We start from the raw sequence: 20,355 nt of genomic DNA on the forward strand, positions 1-20,355 counted from the left end.
ATTCTTATCCTTTCTTTCAAATTCCTCCCCCTCTCTATGACCTCCTGCAGCCCAACTGCCCTCCGAGATATCTGTGCTCCTCCAATTTTGGCCTCTTGAGCATCCTCAATTTTAATCGCTCCACCATTGGTGGCCGTCCCTTCAGCTGCCTGTGTCACAAACGCTGGAATTCCCTCCCTATTCCACTTTCCCCCTTTAAAGGCGCTCCTTAAAATCTACTTCTTTGACCTGGTCACCAGGCCAAATTGTACCTTTATGTGGTTCAGTCTTAAAATTTTCTTATAATTCTACTGCGAAGCACCTTGTGGTGTTTGATAACAGTTGAGGCACTATATTGCAGGGACTTGGCCGTGCATTGGTAATGTCAGTGGACGAGTAACCCAGAGGCCCAGGCTAACGCTCTGGGGACGTGGGTTTAAATCCCAACATGACAGCTGGTGGAATTCAAACTTAATTAACAAAATCTGGAATATAAAGCTAGTCTCAGTCACAGTGACTGTGGTAACTATTGTTGATTGTTGTAAAGACCCATCTGGTTCCCCAATGTCCTTGAGGGGAGGGAAATCTGCTGCCCTTACCCGGTCTGGCCTACTTGTGACTCCAGACCCACAGCGGTGTGGTTGACTCTTAAATGCCCCTCTGAGATGGCCTGAAACGATTCAGTTCAAGGGCAGTTAGGGATGGGCAACAAACGGCGGACTTGTTGGTGGACTCCCACATCCCATGAAAGAATAAAGTAAATCAAAATAGATGTCAGTTTTTGGTTGGGTTTTTTTTGAGTCTTTATGGTTCCAAGGGCACTGTGCTGGATACATTTTAAAAGCTTTTGAAAGTTTATTTTTAATTGATCAAGAAACTGACTGCTGCACCTCAATCCAAGCAGCAAATGTTCTGCATTTTTATATAAATCATTTTCGGATGACTTAACATCAGATCAGTCACAGCTGGCGAACTGACATGCTGATCAAAAATCCATGTTTTTATAATAAACTCATTTTCAGCTGCTTTAGTCAAGTGTTACCATGTTATCAATCATAAATGGGCCCAGAATGTTTTTTGAAACAATATTTTTTATTTGAAAACACCTTTTAAAATGCTGCTCCACGGCTCATTCCATTTACCTTCTGGTGATAAGCAAATGGGTTCGAGCAGAAACAAGGAATAAAAGCATTTCTCAAAATGGGCACAATTCTGGGCATAAACTCCACACAGAAAGCTGCTTGTGCCCGCAGTGTAAACACCATCCTGTGATATTAAACCACCGCCCTGTCTGGGCTATCTTGCTGGTTTAATACAAGTGAGACACTCCAGGCACTGGAAATCCGAAATAAAGAACAGAAAGTTCTGGAAACGTTCAGCACCTCTGGCAGCTTCTGTGGAGAGGGAAACGGAGTTAGCGTTTCGAGTCCAATAGGACGATTCTTTGGAATGCTCCTGTTCCGGAGAAGAAGAGTCAGATTGGACTCGAAGCGCTAACTCTGTTTTCCTCTCTCTACAGATGCTGCCTGACTGGCCGAGTGTTCCCAGCTTTCTCTATTTTCATCTTGCCAGTTTAACTGGTTGTTAAATATATCGGGGTACAAGTCGAAGAAAATGAAGGGTGTTTTCCTTGGTGTCACGGCCACTATTCTCCACAAAGCTGCCAAAAGCAGATTGCTTCATCTCCCCACTACTTGTGGAATCTTGCTGTGCGCAAGGCGAGTGACATTTTGCTGTGTGAATCCAGCATTCATGTGTAAAAATGATTAACCATATGTGAACTAGAACATAAGAAATAGGAGCAGGGGTAGACCATTCTGCCCCTCGAGCCTGCTCCGCCATTCAATAAGATCATCCCTGAGCTTCTTGTGTTTTGATTTCCACATTCCCATCTCACCCCGATAATCTGTGATTCCCTGTCTTAACAGGAATCTACTTATATTGTTATGACACAGCAGTTGTTTAAATCCCAGAGGGAAACTTGAACAACTGTCATTACCTATATTTTCAATTGAGATGCAGCTCTGAATTCAGAAATAAGACCACTGAGTCTCGAAAGGTTTTTTATATAAAACTAAATTAAACATTTATTAATTTAACAACAAATTAAGCACATACAAATGTCTACAAATTACCATACTAATAGCTTATAAACAAATCCCCAAATTAATCACTCCCAGGTAAATCTTCACCAAGGCAACAATAAACCATAGACTTTAAACAGACACCAGGCAAAGCACAGTTGACCGTACAAATTCAAAATGAGGCTCCTTTCAAATTGTTTCCTTTGCAGACACAGATGTAGGGCTTACAGGCTGCTTAGATCTTAAATGCCTCTGACTTACACATAAACATATAGATAAACTTTCCCTTTCAATGTTAATTTTCCATTGTGTCCCAGGCTAATAATGTCACATCTTCTAACAATAACATTTTCATCCCACTAATTTTATCAGTAACTTAAACACATTGCTTGGTGTCCCCCAGCTAGGTGCAAGATTTTACCCATTCTTTTGAATGGTTTATTCAACAAATGCAAATTTCCACTTTACTTTTTCTTCCTTACGTTTATCTAATTAACACCTCAAAATTACTGGACATCAAAGCACCCAGACTGGTTGGCTTTAACCCAGTTGAGCCACACAACGACACAGACCCTACTACAATTCCAATTTAAAAATAATTTCCAATAACATTACAGACATTAATATCTCTTCATGACACTATCTCCGCCTTAAAAATATTCATTGACTCCACTTCTGATGCAGAGAGTTCCTAGTCACATGGCCTCTGAGAGAAAGAAATTCTCCTCATCTCTGTCCTAAAAGGGCATCCCCGAATTTTAAAACAGTGCCCTGATTTGTGATGTCACTGAGAGACGTTATAAAGCATTAAAGAAAGAAAGAATTGGCATTTGTATAGCACTTTCCATGATCTCAGGGCATCCCAGTGTGCTTCACAACCAGTGAAGTACTTTCTGAAGTGTAGTCACTGTTGTAATGTAGGAAATGTGGCAGCCAATTAGCGCACAGCAAGATCCCACAGACGGCAATATGATAATGGTCAGACCGTCTGTTTTTGTGATGCTGGTTGAGGGATAAATATTGGCCTCAGGACTTCAGGGAAAACTGCCCTCCTCCCCGAACCTCTCTCTCCTCCCCCCCGACCACCCCCGCCGCTCACCCCACTCTTCTTCAAAATCATGGTCATGGGATCATCTGTGTCCACCCAAAAAAGGAGAAGGGGCCTGGGATTAACACCTCATCTGGGAAAAATGGCACCTCTGACTCTGCAGCACTGCACTGGAATTGTCGGCTTCAAATGATGCATTTCTCTCCGGTTTCTCTTGACTCCAGAGTGTTATGATTCATAGCCAAGAACCCTATTCGCTGAGCCAAGGCTGACACCAAGGGTTGGATTCTACATTTCTCGGTGGGGTTAGGAAGTTGGAACAGAGACCAAGGGGTCTACTTTCTCCCGCCAAGTCAACATGTCCAATCAAACGTCAGTCTGGCTGGAAGGGGGCCAGTTATAGGTGCAGAGGAAGCTAGGCTCCTTGATCACCAACCCTTCCCCTTGCTCCCTTCCAACCTTGCCATCATCAACAGTTTTCTTTCTTCATTTTTTTTTATGGGATGTGGGTGTTGCTGGCAAGGCCAGTATTTGCTGCTCACTCTTAGTTGCCCTTGTACTGACTGGCTTACTAGGCCATATCAGAGGGCAGTTAAGAGTCGACTACAACTTCAAGGAGAAAAAGTAGTTGGAGCTGGGTCACATCCTAACCAGAATAACTGGCACATCCTAATCGGAATAACTGGCACATCCTAACCGGAATAACTGGCACATCCTAACCGGAATAACTGGCACGTACCTGGGGTCAACCAGAACAACCAGAAACCAACTAGAAAGCGTTTCACTCCTGATTTTGCAGCATCCTTGGCTATGTCCGTTTGTGAGTTACACTGAGCACTTAACTTGAACTAGGGACAGGCTGATGTCGAGCATTCCCCTTGCCCCAGTTCAAAACATTTAAAATATTCTGAGCAATTTTGGGCCCCGTAACTCAGGAAGGATGTTCTGGCCTTGGAGAAGGTCCAGAGGAGGTTCACGAGGACGATCCCAGGAGTGAAAGGCTTAACATATGAGGAATGTTTGAGGACTCTGGGTCTATACTCGATGGAGTTTAGAAGGATGAGGGGGGATCTGATTGAAATTTACAGAATACTGAAAGGCCTGGATAGAGTGGACGTGGGGAGATGTTTCCATTAGTAGGAGAGATTAGGGCCCGAGGGCACAGCCTTAGAGTAAAGGGAAGACCTTTTAGAACAGAGATGAGGAGAAACTTCTTTAGCCAGAGAGTGGTGAATCTATGGAATTCATTGCCACTGAAGGCTGTGGAGGCCAGGTCATTGAGTGCATTTAAGACTGAGATAGATAGGTTCTTGATTGGTAAGGGGATCAAAGGTTATGGGGAGAAGGCGGGTGAATGGGGTTGAGAAACTTATCAGTCATGATTGAATGGCAGAGCAGACTCGATGGGCCGAATGGCCTAATTTCTGCTCCTATGTCTTATGGACTTATTAGGGCTATACTGGGACTCCGATGTGTCCCTACCTCTGAGTCAAATGTGACTTTTGGGCAGTGAACAATTATTTATCAGCCTCAGGTCGATGGAATGGGATTGGTGTTTAATCTACAATAGTTCACAGGCTGGATAAATATCCATTCCCAAAATGAAAATCCATTATATGAGCATTCGTTAATTGTTGCATTTCTGATTAGTTTTTTTTTGCACACACTGAAATTACACAAGCAACGTGACAATATCTGGAGAATTTCCACCTGTTGAACCGTACAACAAGATGCATGATATAGGGAGGGGTATGTCTGAGACCACATCCACCTGGATCCACCAGGAGGGGGGTGGGGGGAGACGCACAAGAGGAGGTGGAGGTGGGGGAGAGGAAGAGGTGGAGGCGGAGGTGGAGGTGGTGGAGGTGGCGGAGAGGGGGAGGGGGAGGGGAGGTGAGGGAGAGGGGGAGCTGGAGGTTCGGGGAGCCAAACAGAGGAGCCTCCAGCACTCGGAGTGATGCAGCCTTGAGGAGCCAGCTGCACCTGGGCACCCTCACCCACTCACACCAATTGGCAGGGTTTTCTGGCCCCTCCTGCTGGTGGGATCTTCCTGTCCCACTGGACATTTGGCTGGCTCTGAGGGTCCCCTATAGCAGGATGCCTCACGCTGGGGGCCTGAAAACCCTGGCTCTAACTCCTGCTCGCAGCAATTCAACGTCTTGCATCCAATTTAAATCACAAAACTCAGCAATTACATTTCAGCACAAAGTGCGGGAGCCTTGGCAGGGTTGGCACAGTGGAGCCGACCAGTGGGCATGGACAGACAGGCATCGGCAACCACCTTGCACCGGCCGGAGAGACACAGTGGGCAGAATTCTCCCATCCGGGACCAAGCCCCTTGGCGGGGGCAGGGGGCAGGGGGCAGGGGGCAGAGGAGTGTTTCCCACTGCAGAAGCTGGTGGAAAGTTCCACGGTAATCGTGCAGCCCCGGGCGCCATTAATCACGCAGCCAGGGGTTTCTCGGCGCCTTGCACAGCAAGTCCGGGCTGGATGGCACGGGACCCTTGCCCTCATACCTGGTCGCCATGTTGAAAAGGGCGGGCGGACATCCTCACTGTCGAAACGAGCCACGGGGATGTCTGGTGGAGGGGGGGGGCGGGGTTGGGGTGGTGGTGAAGGCCCCAGCGCCGAAGCTCTGTGAGGCCTCCCTGGCGCATCCTCCTGGAGCAGGGTACGCGGGTCTCAGCCTCACAGCCCGACTGCAGCGTGTCCACTCTGCAGTGGGGTGACCACTGTGGACCCTTCACCCTGCAACCTACAGAGAATGCGGTATGGAAGAGGGGCGGAGGTCGTGGGGGGGGGGGGGCGGAGGTCATGGGGGCAGAGGTCAAGGGGGGGGCGGAGGTCGTGGGGGGCGGAAGTCGTGGGGTTCGGAGGTCGTGGGGGGCGGTGGCCATTGGGGGTGGAGGTCATGGGGGGTGGAGGTCATGGGGCAGAGGTCATGGGGGGCGGAGGTCGTGGGGGGTTGCGGGCGTGGGAGTTTGGCAGAGGGCACTAACAATCTCCGCAAATCTGATCCCTGCCTGAGCCTTCCCCTTGTACGTGGATGGGCCCAGCGCTCTGGAGGGAGCAGGCAGAGGGTGCTGCAGGTGTCTGCTGCAACGCCTCTACAGGACAAACCTTCCTGGACAACCAGCAATGCAGCAATGCCCTGCCACACACCAGTGGAAGAACAGAAGAATGAGAATTGAACGTCAAATTGCAACATACAAATGGATGCAACATTCAATTCCTCTCAAACCCATCTTCTCTGTTGTCTTTGAGCACAAGATGAGGCACAGCCGGCCAGAATGGGCAAAGACGGGAGGGGGAGGAGGGGAAGACCACATCTGAGGCCTTTCTGGCTCAGCTGGCAGGCATGGAGAGGGACCGGGCACATGGCAATGAGGAGCCTGGACTTGGGGGTCCATCCAGTTAGGGTCCATCCATGGTTTAGACACCTGAGGGTCAGAGGCAGCTCAGGCTGGCCCTTGCTGTCTCCTCTCTCACAGCTTCCACCAGGAAGAGGCCAAGACCCAAGGATGAGGGCTCCCTGTCAGGCCTCAGCAGATGCCCGAGCCCAGAGAGGGGCCAGGAGAGAGGGGAAGAGGAGAGATGTGCACCTGAAGCGGCATCACAGCAGATACTTGCACCGTCCGCCAGCCCAGGGACACACACCTCAGCGGGTTTTAGTCCTAGCTGAGGCAGGGTCTCACAACCTGGTGGTCATTGCACGGACATGTGCCCACAGCAGGAGGAGGTGAGGTCAGCCAAGCTCACTGGAACTCGGAGGACTGCTGGGGAAGAGGCATCTGTGTGGTCCGAGTCAGAGGACGAGCCTCTGGAATTGGCCTTCTAACTAATGGTGGAGAGTCGGCAGGAGGCAGGCGAACATCGAGCAGCAGTGTTGGAGGCCCTCTTAAATCAGAGGAGTCCATCCACTTGCTCTCTGAGGAAGTGGTGCCAATCTGTGCACACATCGAGGTCTCCATGGGAAGAATGGTGGACTCAATGGAGATCCTAGTCCGGCACATCCTGCCGGAGATCTGCGCAGACCTGCGCTCCACCGTGGTAGCCATGGATAAGCTGCTGCAGTCGGCATGTGAGATGGGGGGGACGAGGCACCTCGACCACCCTCCAGGTGGCCCCTTCCCCTCAAGGAGTCAGGCAGGGGCCTTCGGGCACCCAAAGGGAGGAGGAGCGGCAGCAGGTCACACCTGGGTCAATCCGCTCAGGTATCTCAGAGGTTGCCTGGACCTCCTGAATCTCCTTTGCCTGTGGCCCCTTTGTCCTCTGGTCAGCGCAGAGGGAGCGGCGGGGCAGGCTGGTCCACAGGAGGACAGCCAAAGGAAGCCAGAGGCCTCCAGGCCTCGGCTCTGCAGAGGACGGTCACCAACGTCACCCATGGCAACAGGGTCAACCAGTCAGCAGGCTGCCTCAACCCCTGCTACGGGTGTCGGGGGAGCACCTAGAGGAAGTGGTGGGCCACGAAGAATAAAGAAATTTTGATCGCACTCGGTTGGACGGGTGAACAAATCATTGTCACACTTGTAACCTCTGTAAATATAATCACTCGCTGCAGTAATGTCTACTGTCTTTTTTCAACATGGTTCTTAAGGGTTAGTGAACGGCCCTGCCCCCTCCTCTCCTGCGGACACTCAACCCCCCTCCCCCTCCCCCACCGAGTGAGTCTGCAGGGAGAAGAGTGTGTGGCAAGGCCTTTGCAAGCGATATGCAAGCGCCGTCCCTCGCACACTGAGTCTTCACCCCGTCAAATCCCCACGTGACCCGGGTCCCAGCACAGCCAACACCCTTTTGTCTGTCCAGCTGTGATGACCCACATCTCCACTTGCCCATTGGCCCAACTCCCACGCAGCATGCCGGGACCTCCGATACGAGGCTCTGCTTAGTTTTGACCAGACCAGCATGGTGGCTGCGACATTTTTCCTGTGCTCCTGCACCGTTTCCCCCGGTCACCCAGGCCTTTTCCCCCATCCCGATTGACCCCCCGCCACCCCCCTCACCCACCGCCGGCATTACCTTCGACCTCCCCACCGTTACTCCCTAACCTGAACCATTTTCCTTTGATAATGTCCAGGTGAACATTCACGTTCCTTCCCTCCCTGAAAATCCCACCCCCGTACACACCGATCTGCCCGACTTTCTCCCTGCCCAGCGACACCCCCCCCCCCCATCACCCAAGTCCATGTCTACCTCCGTGTGCCCATGGATGATCCTTGCCGCTCCTTCATGCCACACTGTCACATCCTCACTCTCCCGCCCTACCGGCTCCCTCTACCCCCTGTAACCTTGTCCGCTACCCTCCTACCACACCCACCCTGAGTTCACTCCGCAGGAGTCACCGGTTGACCCCACTGACCCCTCCCTATGAACCCCTTCACCTCGACATAGCCCCCCACCACCCCCCTTCACACATCTGGGCATAACTCACTCCTTCATGCACCTGGACTTAAACCCCCACCCCCCCGCTTCACCTGGACATAACCCCCTCTTCCCACCCAGCAACTAACACGGCCCTACCTAATTGCCCCCTCCATTCCCTCTACCGCCTCACTACGCCTTTCCTGCACCCTCACACCCCAACCACATCTGCAGCCCTCCTGGCCTTCTTTAGCCCCACCACCCCAACACCGGCCAGCACAGCCTCCTGCTGCAACCCGAGGACCTGATCCCATAGCAGTGGCCCTGGAAGGGATAAGGCCCGAAGCCTGAACGATGTCCCTGGAGGAAGGCCCGAAGCCTGAGCGAGATTGCTGGGTGGAGAACTCCCAACTTCTGGAAGCCCCATCGTGGAGGAGCCACGTGAGTGAAACTCCACCCGCCCTGTGCTGCAGGTGGCGCTCCAGGGCCCAGTAGCTGGAGGCCTCCATCTTCTGCTCCGAGGTCCCTGAGCTGACCAAGGCCCTTAACATAAGGCCCAACTTTTGCACAGGCGTGTTCTGTACCGGCATGTTTCCCCACTGGTGTCGCGGAGAATCGGCAGCGGGGGTTAAGATTCCGGCCGGGTCTTCACCCTGCGTGCCATTAGCGGGGCGCAAATCGGTTTCACAGCGGCCTCCAGCGGGAATTGTGGTCTGCCACGGTGAGCAGTGACAGAAGGCCCAGCCATCGGGGCACGTGGGAGAATTCCACCCAGTGTTGCCACGTATCAGGTTGGACAGAGTTTATGCCCTTGCTTGCTTGTACCGGGTAGTGTAGTGTGAACACGCTTGGGAGTGCAGGAAGTGTGTTAGCTCCGCCTTTGTGCTTGGAATTGAGTGAGGTGGGAGGTGGTGGCTGCTTCACCCGGCAGAGGTGTTCCAGTTTCCAACGTCACATTCCCTGCATTTTTACCAAAAACTGCATGGTCGCAGGAGATAGCGGAAACGAATGGGTCAAATATTGCTGTGGAGTCACGTGTAGACCAAACTGGCTAAGGACAGCCCATTTCCTTCACTAAAGGGGTAATTGATGATAGTTTCATGCTCACCATTACCGAGAACAGCTTTCAACTCTAGATTTATTAACTGAATTTAAATTCCACCAGCTGCCGTGGTGGGATTCGAACCCATGTTCCCAGAGGATTAGCCTGGTAATCTGGATTATCTAGTCTAGTGACAATACCACTCGGCTACTGTCTCCCCAAGTTTCTCATCGTTGTTTTTAGATTCCACAATATGGTCAGTTTGTGACTTTGAGTTAATATGAAAAGTAATATAATATAGTGATGAATTTTTGTTATAGCTACATTGGCAGCGGAATATGAATCACATCTTGTTACAATCCTTGGCCAGATCCTGAGGCGTGAGAGGTGGGGGGAGGGTGGGGAGATCTGGTTAAGGACTGGTACCGTTTTGTTTAAACTAGATAAAGGATGCAATTCAAGACACCTGCTTTGGAAATAAAGCCGCAAGATTCCACAGGTTTTGAACAAACAAAAACAAATGTTACTATTACAAGGTCAGAAAGATAAAACAATTTACAATAGCTGTCTTATACTCCAACATTCAGGGTAAGTATGAGGTACATGGGAATGAACAGACAAACTGTGGCCGAACACACCACACTACAGAGTAAATGACAGATGCAACCAAGGCAGAGTCCATGGGTTTTTCAAGAACCCACCCAGACGTCAGTAAACACCAAGTCAAAAAGTCTCACTGAAACTCTGTTTCACAAGGGATTCCCAGCTTCATCTTCGAAGATCTCCTTGGAATTCTCTCCAAAAGCTGCTCCCCTTTGTTTGGCTTTAATAGTGGCTCACCTCACTGGGTGTCAATCTCGCTTTTGGCGCTTTCTTCTCCCTGGATTCCAGAGTACACTCAACACTAGCTTACAAACACACTTTCAGATCTCTGGTCGTGCCAAGCAGAAGACCACGGCTCCAAAAGGGTACCTTTGCCCGAATGGCCCTTTTCACTTTAAGTCTGCCCCCTGCAGCCCCCTCTTTAACTTGACTAGAACCTGTTTCTGCCCCTTTGTCTGTGACATTTTTTGGCTGGCAGTCTCCCCAAAGCTGACTCCTTTAAGAGGAGATGTCCTTGGACTGATCTGTTGACCTATCAAAACACTCCCAGAGGGTCCCACCCTAGTTTCTAGGCAGGAAACAATGCAACAAGCATTGGAACACCCTGTACCTTAAATGTTACAATCTCCACACACACTGCGTGTTCAGCACCCAGGGGTACAATGAATTGAATTCATAGCAGTTTGAATATATAACTTATGGGTTCTGAGAATCGGCGCAGCAGGGCGTGATGTCATGTGACCGAGGGGTAACGCCAAGGACACGGCTGGAGTTGGAAAGGCCCCCTTCCCTCAGAGTCAGTCTTCATTATTCATTGAAGATGCAAAGAAAAAAGACTTTAAAATGTAATTAAAAATCACCCAGACACTGCCAACTCCCCCATAAGCGTCTACCGCTATGATCAGCCACAGCCCTGGTGGCAAGTCTTTTCCACCACCCTTGTGCCATCTTGTTATGGCTGCCGTAAAAGACTCCCAATCCTTTTTTTAAATGACCGGTGCCCGAAAAATGCAGCGGGCATCGAGAAATTAAGGACGATTGGGTTGTTAAAAATAGCTCGTTTATGAATGACTTCAAAATGGCGGGCGGGCTACTGATTTCGGCACTTGTCCGTCACCCGTGTTACTGGAGGTTGGCATGGTGACGTCAGGTTACTGAACCGAAGACACTGCGCCAAATGTTTGGTCAGTGTCGGGGCATGTTGGGTAGGGAGGGGAGTGCCAGCACACCCAATTTGGGAATGTAAAATCCAGCCCTAGGAATGTAAGTCTTAACAAGCGTCACTGTTAACAACCAGCACTGCATCATGACAGGTATCCTCTCTCTCCTTCTGCAGATGGTGTTGTTTTGGTTGACCCAGAATATCTCAAGGAAAGAAAAGGTAGGGATTGAGAACACTGGCCTGACAGCCATGGAGAGTTCTGACTGGTATCTGTGTCCAGGAACCAACTCTGAAACACACACATGCCTAACATTCCACAGAATATGATGGGTCCTGTTCCAGGGAGAGCTACAGGCCATGATTCATTGGTAGAGGTCTGAGACTGGACAAATATTTTGGTGTTTCGCTTGGATCTGTTTAGAGATCAGCAGGTGTTTATACAAAGATGACATTATTGGTTAAATAGGGGGAGAGTGTACATGGGGCTGTGGGAGGGGATTAAATGGGTGGGTAGAGTCAGTGATAGGGGGAGAGTGTACATGGGGCTGTGGGAGGGGATTAAATGCGTGGGTAGAGTCAGTGATAGCGGAGAGTGTACATGGGAATGTGGGAGGGGATTAAATGGGTGGGTAGAGTCAGTGATAGGGGGAGAGTGTACATGGGGCTGTGGGAGGGGATTAAATGGGTGGGTAGAGTCAGTGATAGGGGAGAGTGTACATGGGGATGTGGGAGGGGATTAAATGGGTGGGTAGTGTCAGTGATAGGGGAGAGTGTACATGGGAATGTGGGAGGGGATTAAATGGGTGGGTAGAGTCAGTGATAGGGGAGAGTGTACATGGGAATGTGGGAGGGGATTAAATGGGTGGGTAGAGTCAGTGATAGGGGGAGAGTGTACATGGGGCTGTGGGAGGAGATTAAATGTGTGGGTAGAGTCAGTGATAGGGGGAGAGTGTACATGGGAATGTGGGAGGGGATTAAATGTGTGGGTAGAGTCAGTGATAGCGGAGAGTGTACATGGGAATGTGGGAGGGGATTAAATGGGTGGGTAGAGTCAGTGATAGGGGGAGAGTGTACATGGGGCTGTGAGAGGGGATTAAATGGGTGGGTAGAGTCAGTGATAGGGGAGAGTGTACATGGGGATGTGGGAGGGGATTAAATGCGTGGGTAGAGTCAGTGATAGGGGAGAGTGTACATGGGAATGTGGGAGGGGATTAAATGGGTGGGTAGAGTCAGTGATAGGGGGAGAGTGTACATGGGGCTGTGAGAGGGGATTAAAAGGGTGGGTAGAGTCAGTGATAGGGGGAGAATGTACATGGGGCTGTGGGAGGAGATTAAATGTGTGGGTAGAGTCAGTGAGAGGGAAGGGAAGAGTAAAAACCAGAATGGAGAGAGTGAAGAAACGACAGACCCAATGTCAAAATTAGTCAGCTCCACCACAACATCAAGAAGCCTTGAAAATTCAATATTGAAGACTTGTTCTCAGCATCATGCTGCCCAGAAATGACTGCTGGTCAGAGACAGTGATCCAACGCTGTTTGCACGTAGATAATGTGACCAACTGATGACTCTTTCCCATCTTTGCAGTGTTTGTCACCTTGACGTGTGCCTTCCGATACGGCCGGGAGGATTTGGACGTGTTGGGACTGACCTTCCGGAAGGATCTCTTTGTCACCAGTGTCCAAACCTTCCCGCCAGTGGCTGAGGAGAAGAAGCCCTTAACTCGTCTTCAGGAGCGCTTGATCAAGAAACTGGGTGAACACGCTTACCCTTTCACCTTCGAGGTTCGTCCCCTTCTCCAGCTTCTAATACTAAACAATAACAGCAGAATTTTTTACTGAGAGAAGTGTGTGAGTTATGTAAGAGGCTATATCTTGAGTTCATATTTATACCAGTCTTATTCAGCAGCGACTTATAGATAGATATATATGGTGCCTTTAACCAAGACCTCCGTAACATCACGCAGCTTCACACCTGTCTCAGCTCCCCTGCTTCTGAGACCCTCCTCCAGGCCTTCGTACCTCTGGATTCGACTATTCCCATACAATCCTGGCTGGTCTCCCAAATCCTACCCTCTGTAAACTTGAGAACATCCAAGGCTCTGCTACCTGTGCCTTCAGCGACACCTGAGCAGGAAGGCCGCCTGCTGGATTTTACCTGCCCCCCCCACCCCCCCAACCTTTACCTTCAAACCCACCAGGGCAGAGTGACAAACCCAGCCCCCTATCTCTGTAATCACCCCCCAGCCTCCTTCACCGGCCACACTGTCAGCTCCCCGCTTCACCAACCCGGGCACCACATTTAAACTGCAGACTCGCGTGCAGCTTTCACCGCTTCCAGCACAGGGTGCTGCACAGAAGACATGGCCCCAAAAGGCAAGAAGACTACAGCTCCCCAATTCGGTGACAGCTCCCTCCAGCACCTTTTCAGGGTGAAGCCCTCTACCCCAGCTCCGGCCGGAGGATGGACAGCAACCTCACTGATCCAGCACAGGAGGCAGAGGCAGCGCTGGTCAGTGCCAAAGTCCTGCAAAAGAGGACAGCCACCCCAGTGCCCAAAGAGGATGAATGATCTCCTCCATTCCACCAGGGTAAGTCACTCTTCTCATCACTCTCAACTCACACACTCACAAACCCATCACACATCTACAGGGATCTTACTGACTGCAAGTTCAAGGGACATCACCATTCACTCTCTCACACACACACACATTCATTGTCCTCATCCTGTCCATGGGACCACTCACCACCCACACATGCCAGGTATACTTATCATCTGGCCTGGCAGGCATCCTGTTTACACTCTCTCCATCTCTCTCCATGCAGGACAAGCTGGCACACAACAAGAGGGAGAGGTTGCAGACTGGTGGAAATCAAGATCCTCACAGACTTTGAAAATTGAGCCATCCAACTGGTTGGCAAGAATCTGGACTGGTCCTGTGCTGACACTAAGGTCGACGCTGCTCTACCAAGTGAAGATCCAGCAATGCAACATCCATCAGACAACCATGCTGTGAATGATGTGTCCTGTTTCACAGGCCACTGCCATGCACTGATTATCTCCCCTTGCTTCGGCAGGGATATCTAGTCGATGGAGTCCATGACACAGGGCCCCCTGTCAAGCCCCAAAGAAACCTCTGAAGAGGAATCTGGAGGCCCCCTCCCTGAAACCCCATCACAGTGCTCACCCACACCCTCCACCAGTGCAGGGACACCACACCTCGGTGGGAACTAGTTCTAGAGTAACCCAGGGATCACAATCTGGTGAGCACATCACACTGTCTGATCCACAGCAGGTGAAGGCAGGGATCGCCCAGGTTTTTGGTACTCGGAGGACTGCTGGAGGCCAGAAATCTGTTGAGTCTGAGACAGGTGATGAGTCTCTGGACTCGGTCACATCTCAGTTGCTGGAGCTACAAAGGCAAGCTCAGGAACATCAGGAAAGGTTGTCCACTGCACTCCTCAGATTGCAAGGTATGATGGAGGAGTCTGTCTGCCTTCACTCTGAGGTGATAGTGCCAGCATGTCAATGCACCGAGGTCAACACTGGCAGATGGCAGCCTCCATGGAGACCTTGGTCCAGGACATCGTTCCTGCATTGCTGCGCCGCCTGAACTCTATCGCTGACGCAGTGTGTACGCAAGGCGGGTGCTGGGCAGCTCGATCTCACTCCAGCTTCCCCTTCCCCTCAAGGAGTCAGCCAGGAGCCCTTGGACACCCACAGGGAGGAGGATCAGCAGGTCCGCACTCCGGGACCATCCACCCAGGTGACCCTGGGAGTGTCCAGCCCATCCGAATCCCTTCCTCCTGTTTCCCAGCAGCTCCAGCTCCACAGGCCGAGGAGGGTGCCACTGCCACACAGCAGGATCCCGAAAACAGGCCGGGGACCACCAGGTCTCGGCCCTCCAGAGGATGCCTGCCAAGGTCATCACAGACTGGGCGTCATAGTCAGCAGGCTGCCTCCACCTCCACTGTGGGTGTCGGGGGAAACCAAGACATAGCGACAGGGTTAGGATGATGTAACTCTTTTTGAGTCAAAACAATTAAACTAAATTAACAAAATTAGGATAAATCAAGCACAGCCCCTAATTCAGTTCAGCTGTAAAACTAAGGACAAAGTTTAAAGGAAAATTACAAACTTTAAACCAAAATGTGATTAAGGGGGTCAATAAAACACCCCAGTCCCTGTTGCACAGGCTGGGCATGGGTGTTAATCACTTGTACTTAATGTTTACTATTGTAAATAAACTCCTAAGAACGTCTCCCTGCCTGTGGCTGCTTGTTCTGATGAGCAGTGTTCTTGTCACTCAGATGTGCACAAGATAAAGGCAGGTGTCTCAGTCCAGGGCCTCTTCCCTGTGTCTGTGCGGCCTTCAGACCAAAGTGATGGTCCAGCCTCACACTCCCTAGACACATTACTGATGCCTGCACCTCGACAGTGCTGGTCACCACTGCCAGAATGTAGTGGGCAGGCGGCACAGACTTCTCTCATTCTCTCTGTGTGCTCTCAGCACCTTTGAAGTGGGGCTGGCCCCCATCTCTTCAGCATCTGTGACCGGTGACCGGTGACGCTGTGCTCCTGAAGGGCTCAGGTGCTGAAGGCTGACAAAGAACAGTGGATTTAAAGCTGCATCCCCATGATTTCACCTTGATCCCAGAGCGCAAACGAGCTGCCCTCGGCCAGACAGGAGTCAGACATTCTCGGAGGCCGTGTGAAGATCTATGGAGTGTCCTCACTGCATGTTGTCATCCTCCTTGAATTGAGCGACTTTCAGGGCCTCCACTGCGTCTCCATGACAGGAGCATTCTCACAGAGGGGTATGTGCGCTGCCGTCAGCCAGACTGAAGTCAAATGTTCACAGATGCAATGTGAGAATCAATGGGGTTTCCTCTCTGCATGTTGTCATCATCCTGCACCAATCTAGCAGTTATGAGGGCCTCCTGAGCGCGCCTGCCTCCTCTGGCCAGGGCAATGGCTTCATCGCCACGTTCGAGGACCTCCTCACCCTCATCGGAGGAGACCTCCAGCTCCTGCATCTCCTCCTCAGCCAGCTCCTCTCCCCATTGCAGCGCCAGGTTGTAAAGGGCACAGCAGGTGACAACGATGGGTGACATCACCTGTGGACTATATTGGAGGCTCCACCAGACCGGTCCAGGCACCAGAACCTCATCTTCAGCATCCAGATGGTTTGCTCCACCAAGTTGCGAGTTGCACCATGAGTCCCATTATACCGCAGTCTGAGGCCTCTGCATGGGTGTCATCAGACAGGTCCTCTGTGGGTGGCTCTTGTCCCCAAGGAGCCAACCCTGCAGCCTTTCTGGACCCTGGAAGACATCAGGGATCTGAGACCTGCGAAAGATGTAGGAGTTATGGACATTCCCTGGGAATTGTGCACTGACCTGTAGGATGTGTTTCTGGTGGCCGCACATCAGGTGAACATTCAGCGAGTGGAAGCCCTTGTGGTTGACGTAGTTGACTGCTTGTTGCCATGGAGATTTGAGCAGCACATGAGTGTAGTCAATGGCACCCTGCACCCGTGGGAAACCGGAGATCTAGGCGAATCCAATCGCTCTTGCATCCTGGCTTTTCTGGCCTCAGGTGAAATGCACAAAGTTGTGTTGCCCTTGCAAAGATGGCGTCTGTAACCTCATGGATGCATTTGTGGGTGGAGGCTTGTGATATCCCAAAGAGGTCACCTGTGGAGCCCTGAAAGGAGCCACTGATATAAAAATGGAGAACTATGGTCACTTTCACAGCCACTGGCAGTGGATGCCCTTCATGTCCCCATTGCACCAAATCCTGCTGCAGCTGGCAGATGTGACTGACCAGTTACCTAGACATGTGCAGTCTTCAGGGACCTGGTTCTTGATCATCTGCAGGAATGAAAGGCGATGTCTATATGCAACAAAAGCAGAAAATGCTGGAAACACTAAGCAGGTCTGACAGCATCTGTGGAGAGAGAAACAGAGTTGACATTTTGAGTCCGTATGACTCTTCTTCAGATCTATGATGAAGAGTCACACGGACTCAAAACATTAACTCTGTCTCTCTCTCTCTCCACAGATGCTGTCAGAGCTACTGAGCTTTTCCAGCATTTTCTTTTTTGTTTCCGATTCCCAACATCCGCAGTATTTTTTTTAATCTTACTGATACCCGGGTTGTCACTAGGTGATGAACAGTGAGGGCTCGCTGTGGCTCTTCAGCAGCGTGTGCGGGAGCCTCAGCTGCTCCTCCCTCTGCCCAGCCAGGCACCTCTGTCGCTCTCTTCACCATCGTCTCCGCTCTCGGTAAGCCAAGAGGCGCACAGCTCGTCCACCAGGCTCCATGATCCTGGTGTACTCCTCCTGCAGGATGAAAGAGAGAGACATGTGGATGAGCTTGGGTGTTCTAAGAACCTCTCTTGGTTAAGTCTGAAGGGTCATTAACGCATCCCGGAGAGTGCTGGTCACTACTTGGATGGCCAGGGTTTAGTGCGCTGCATGGCTGCCTGTAACCCCACCACCTCCGTCCCACTCCACCTGACCGATTGGCAGCAGCTTTGCCCATTGGACTGCAGGCTGTGCTCTCAGCTCAGGCACAAGTGGCTTCAATCTTGAAGTCCACCGAGTGTCCCTGGCAAACGCTGCATAGCATTACCGTGCACTCACCTCCAAGTTCCCCTCAAAGTGCAGCCATCAGCTGGGGGGGGGCGCGATGATTCCGGGGGGGGCTGGCCTTGTGATAATGATATGCAGATTTGTTACGACGAGCTTCCCGATGTCCGATGGTGGGGAACATGGCCCGCCATTGATGGGCAGAGCGGGCGATCGCAAACTGGTTTCACGGCACCGTGAAATGGGTTTTTTGGCCTTTTCGCCATATTGACCGTTCACGCCACCGGACACACCCGACACCGGTGGGCACGGAAAGTTCCACCCTTTGACATCAAACCACACAAGGAGGTAACAGGAGACGATCGAATGCTTGGTCAAAGAGGTGGATTTGAGCTTTTCAAATAGGGAGAGATAAGAGGAGATGTCCAGGAAGGGAATTCCAGAACTTTGGACCCAGGCAGCTGAAGGCATGGCCACCAATGGTGGGATGATTAAAGCTGGTGATGCGCAAGAGGCCAGGGCCAGAGGAGCACAGAAATCTCGGAGGTTACAGAGAAAGGAAGGGGAAAGGAAATGGAGGGATTTTGAGAGAACTTTGATGAGATTTTCAAAATCAAGGCATTGCTAACTTCCCCTGCTTAGTTTAACTTCTTCAGTTCAGTTAATTATTACCTTAAAAGTGGTTGCGAAAAATAATCTACTGCACTTGCATCTTTACTGAAGATAAATTGTTGCTTTGGATGAAGATAGATTGAATCTGAGGTAATTTAGTGGGCCAATATCTCGCAAGTAATGAACGCTCCTTGTGCAGTGCTAAGTGCTGTTGATGCATCTGTTCCCACTGACGTGTGTGTGTCACTCATTGGTTGTTTCTGCTTTGGTTGTGTTGGTGTCACAGACACATATCCATGTTCTGCCACCATTATTTTATGAACATGGTTAACAATGTGATAGTGACCAGGTAATCTGTTTTTGTGATGTTAATTGAGGGGTTAATATCCGCCCAGAACCGCAGGGAGAACTCCCCTGCCCTTCTTTGGGATAGTGTCATGGGATCTTTTACGCCCACCCAAGCAGGCAGGTGGGGCCTCGCTTTCATGTCTCATCGGAAAGACAGCGCCTCTGATAGTGCAGCATTCCCTCAGTACTGAAGTGGAGGGTCAGCCTTGATTTTTTAAAGTCCTGGAGTGAGACTTGAACCTGAAGTCTAGTGAGCATACTACCCACTGCACTACAGCTGGCATCTCTGGTGCTAGGGTTATCTATCAATTGATGGGGGGCTGAATGTTCTCAGGGGTTCAGTAAGGATGATTCTGCTACTGATCCGGAGATTTTTCTTCATTGTTTTCCAGATTCCTCCCAACTTACCTTGTTCAGTCACTTTGCAACCAGGACCTGAAGACACAGGAAAGGTACCACTCCCATCCTCACTGCCACTCGCTTCTTTCTTTGGTCCTCTTTCTTTATCCTCTCTTTTCCTCCTTGTCCCTTTAGTCCTCTCTTCCCTTCTTTCATTCTCTCTCTCCCTCTCTCTGTTTCTCTCCTTCTCTCTCTTTAGCATTCTCTCCCACTCACTGCCTTACCCTATTTCATTAGTACCTTTTGTTCAAGATCTTTGTCGCAGTATTGAACAGAAGATATTCACTGGGTAATTCAGCAACAGTTCAGCAGCTTCTCCAAACATCTCTCAATCTCAACCACCAACCCTCTCCCAATATCCCTCAGTCCCACCCACCCTCTCCCAATATCCCTCAGTCCCACCCACCCTCTCCCAATATCCCTCAGTCCCACTCACCCTCTCCCAATATCCCTCAGTCCCACCCACCCTCTCCCAATATCCCTCAGTCCCACCCACCCTCTCCCAATATCCCTCAGTCCCACCCACCCTCTCTCAATATCCCTCAGTCCCACCCACCCTCTCCCAATATCCCTCAGTCCCACCCACCCTCTCCCAATATCCCTCAGTCCCACCCACCCTCTCCCAATATCCCTCAGTCCCACCCACCCTCTCCCAATATCCCTCAGTCCCACCCACCCTCTCCCAATATCCCTCAGTCCCACCCACCCTCTCTCAATATCCCTCAGTCCCACCCACCCTCTTCAAATATCCCTCAGTCCCACCCACCCTCTCCCAATATCCCTCGGTCCCACCCACCCTCTCCAAATATCCCTCAGTCCCACCCACCCTCTCCCAATATCCCTTAGTCCCACCCTCCCTCTCCTGCTTGAGTACAAAAGGAACAGAGTACAAAAGCAGGGAAGTTACACTGAACCTTTATAAAGCTCTGGTGAGGCCACAACTAGATGATTGTGTCCAGTTCTGGTCACCAAGCTTCAGGGAGGATGTGAGGGTCCCTGAGAGGGTGCGGAGGAGACTTACCAGATCGGTTCCAGGGACAAGGGGGTTTTAGCGACTGGGTTAGGCTGGAGAATCTGGGGCTGTTCCCCCTGGAGCAAAGGAGGTTGAGGGGAGATTTGATAGAGGG

At 51.0% G+C, this 20,355-nt stretch overlaps 1 protein-coding gene across 1 annotated transcript in view; it reads left to right on the forward strand.

Annotated features, from left to right (window-relative positions):
* LOC121284440 (beta-arrestin-1) overlaps positions 1 to 20,355 on the forward strand; it is a 137,224-nt gene that overhangs the window by 87,659 nt on the left and 29,210 nt on the right. The window contains exons 4-6 of the mRNA XM_041199904.1: positions 11,454 to 11,498; positions 12,864 to 13,060; positions 19,222 to 19,281. Of these exons, the coding sequence (XP_041055838.1) occupies positions 11,454 to 11,498; positions 12,864 to 13,060; positions 19,222 to 19,281 (302 nt within the window). The remainder of the gene's footprint in view (positions 1 to 11,453; positions 11,499 to 12,863; positions 13,061 to 19,221; positions 19,282 to 20,355) is intronic.

Source organism: Carcharodon carcharias, chromosome 11 (genome assembly GCF_017639515.1).
Source record: "Carcharodon carcharias isolate sCarCar2 chromosome 11, sCarCar2.pri, whole genome shotgun sequence".
Classification (NCBI taxonomy): Eukaryota; Metazoa; Chordata; class Chondrichthyes; order Lamniformes; family Lamnidae; genus Carcharodon; species Carcharodon carcharias.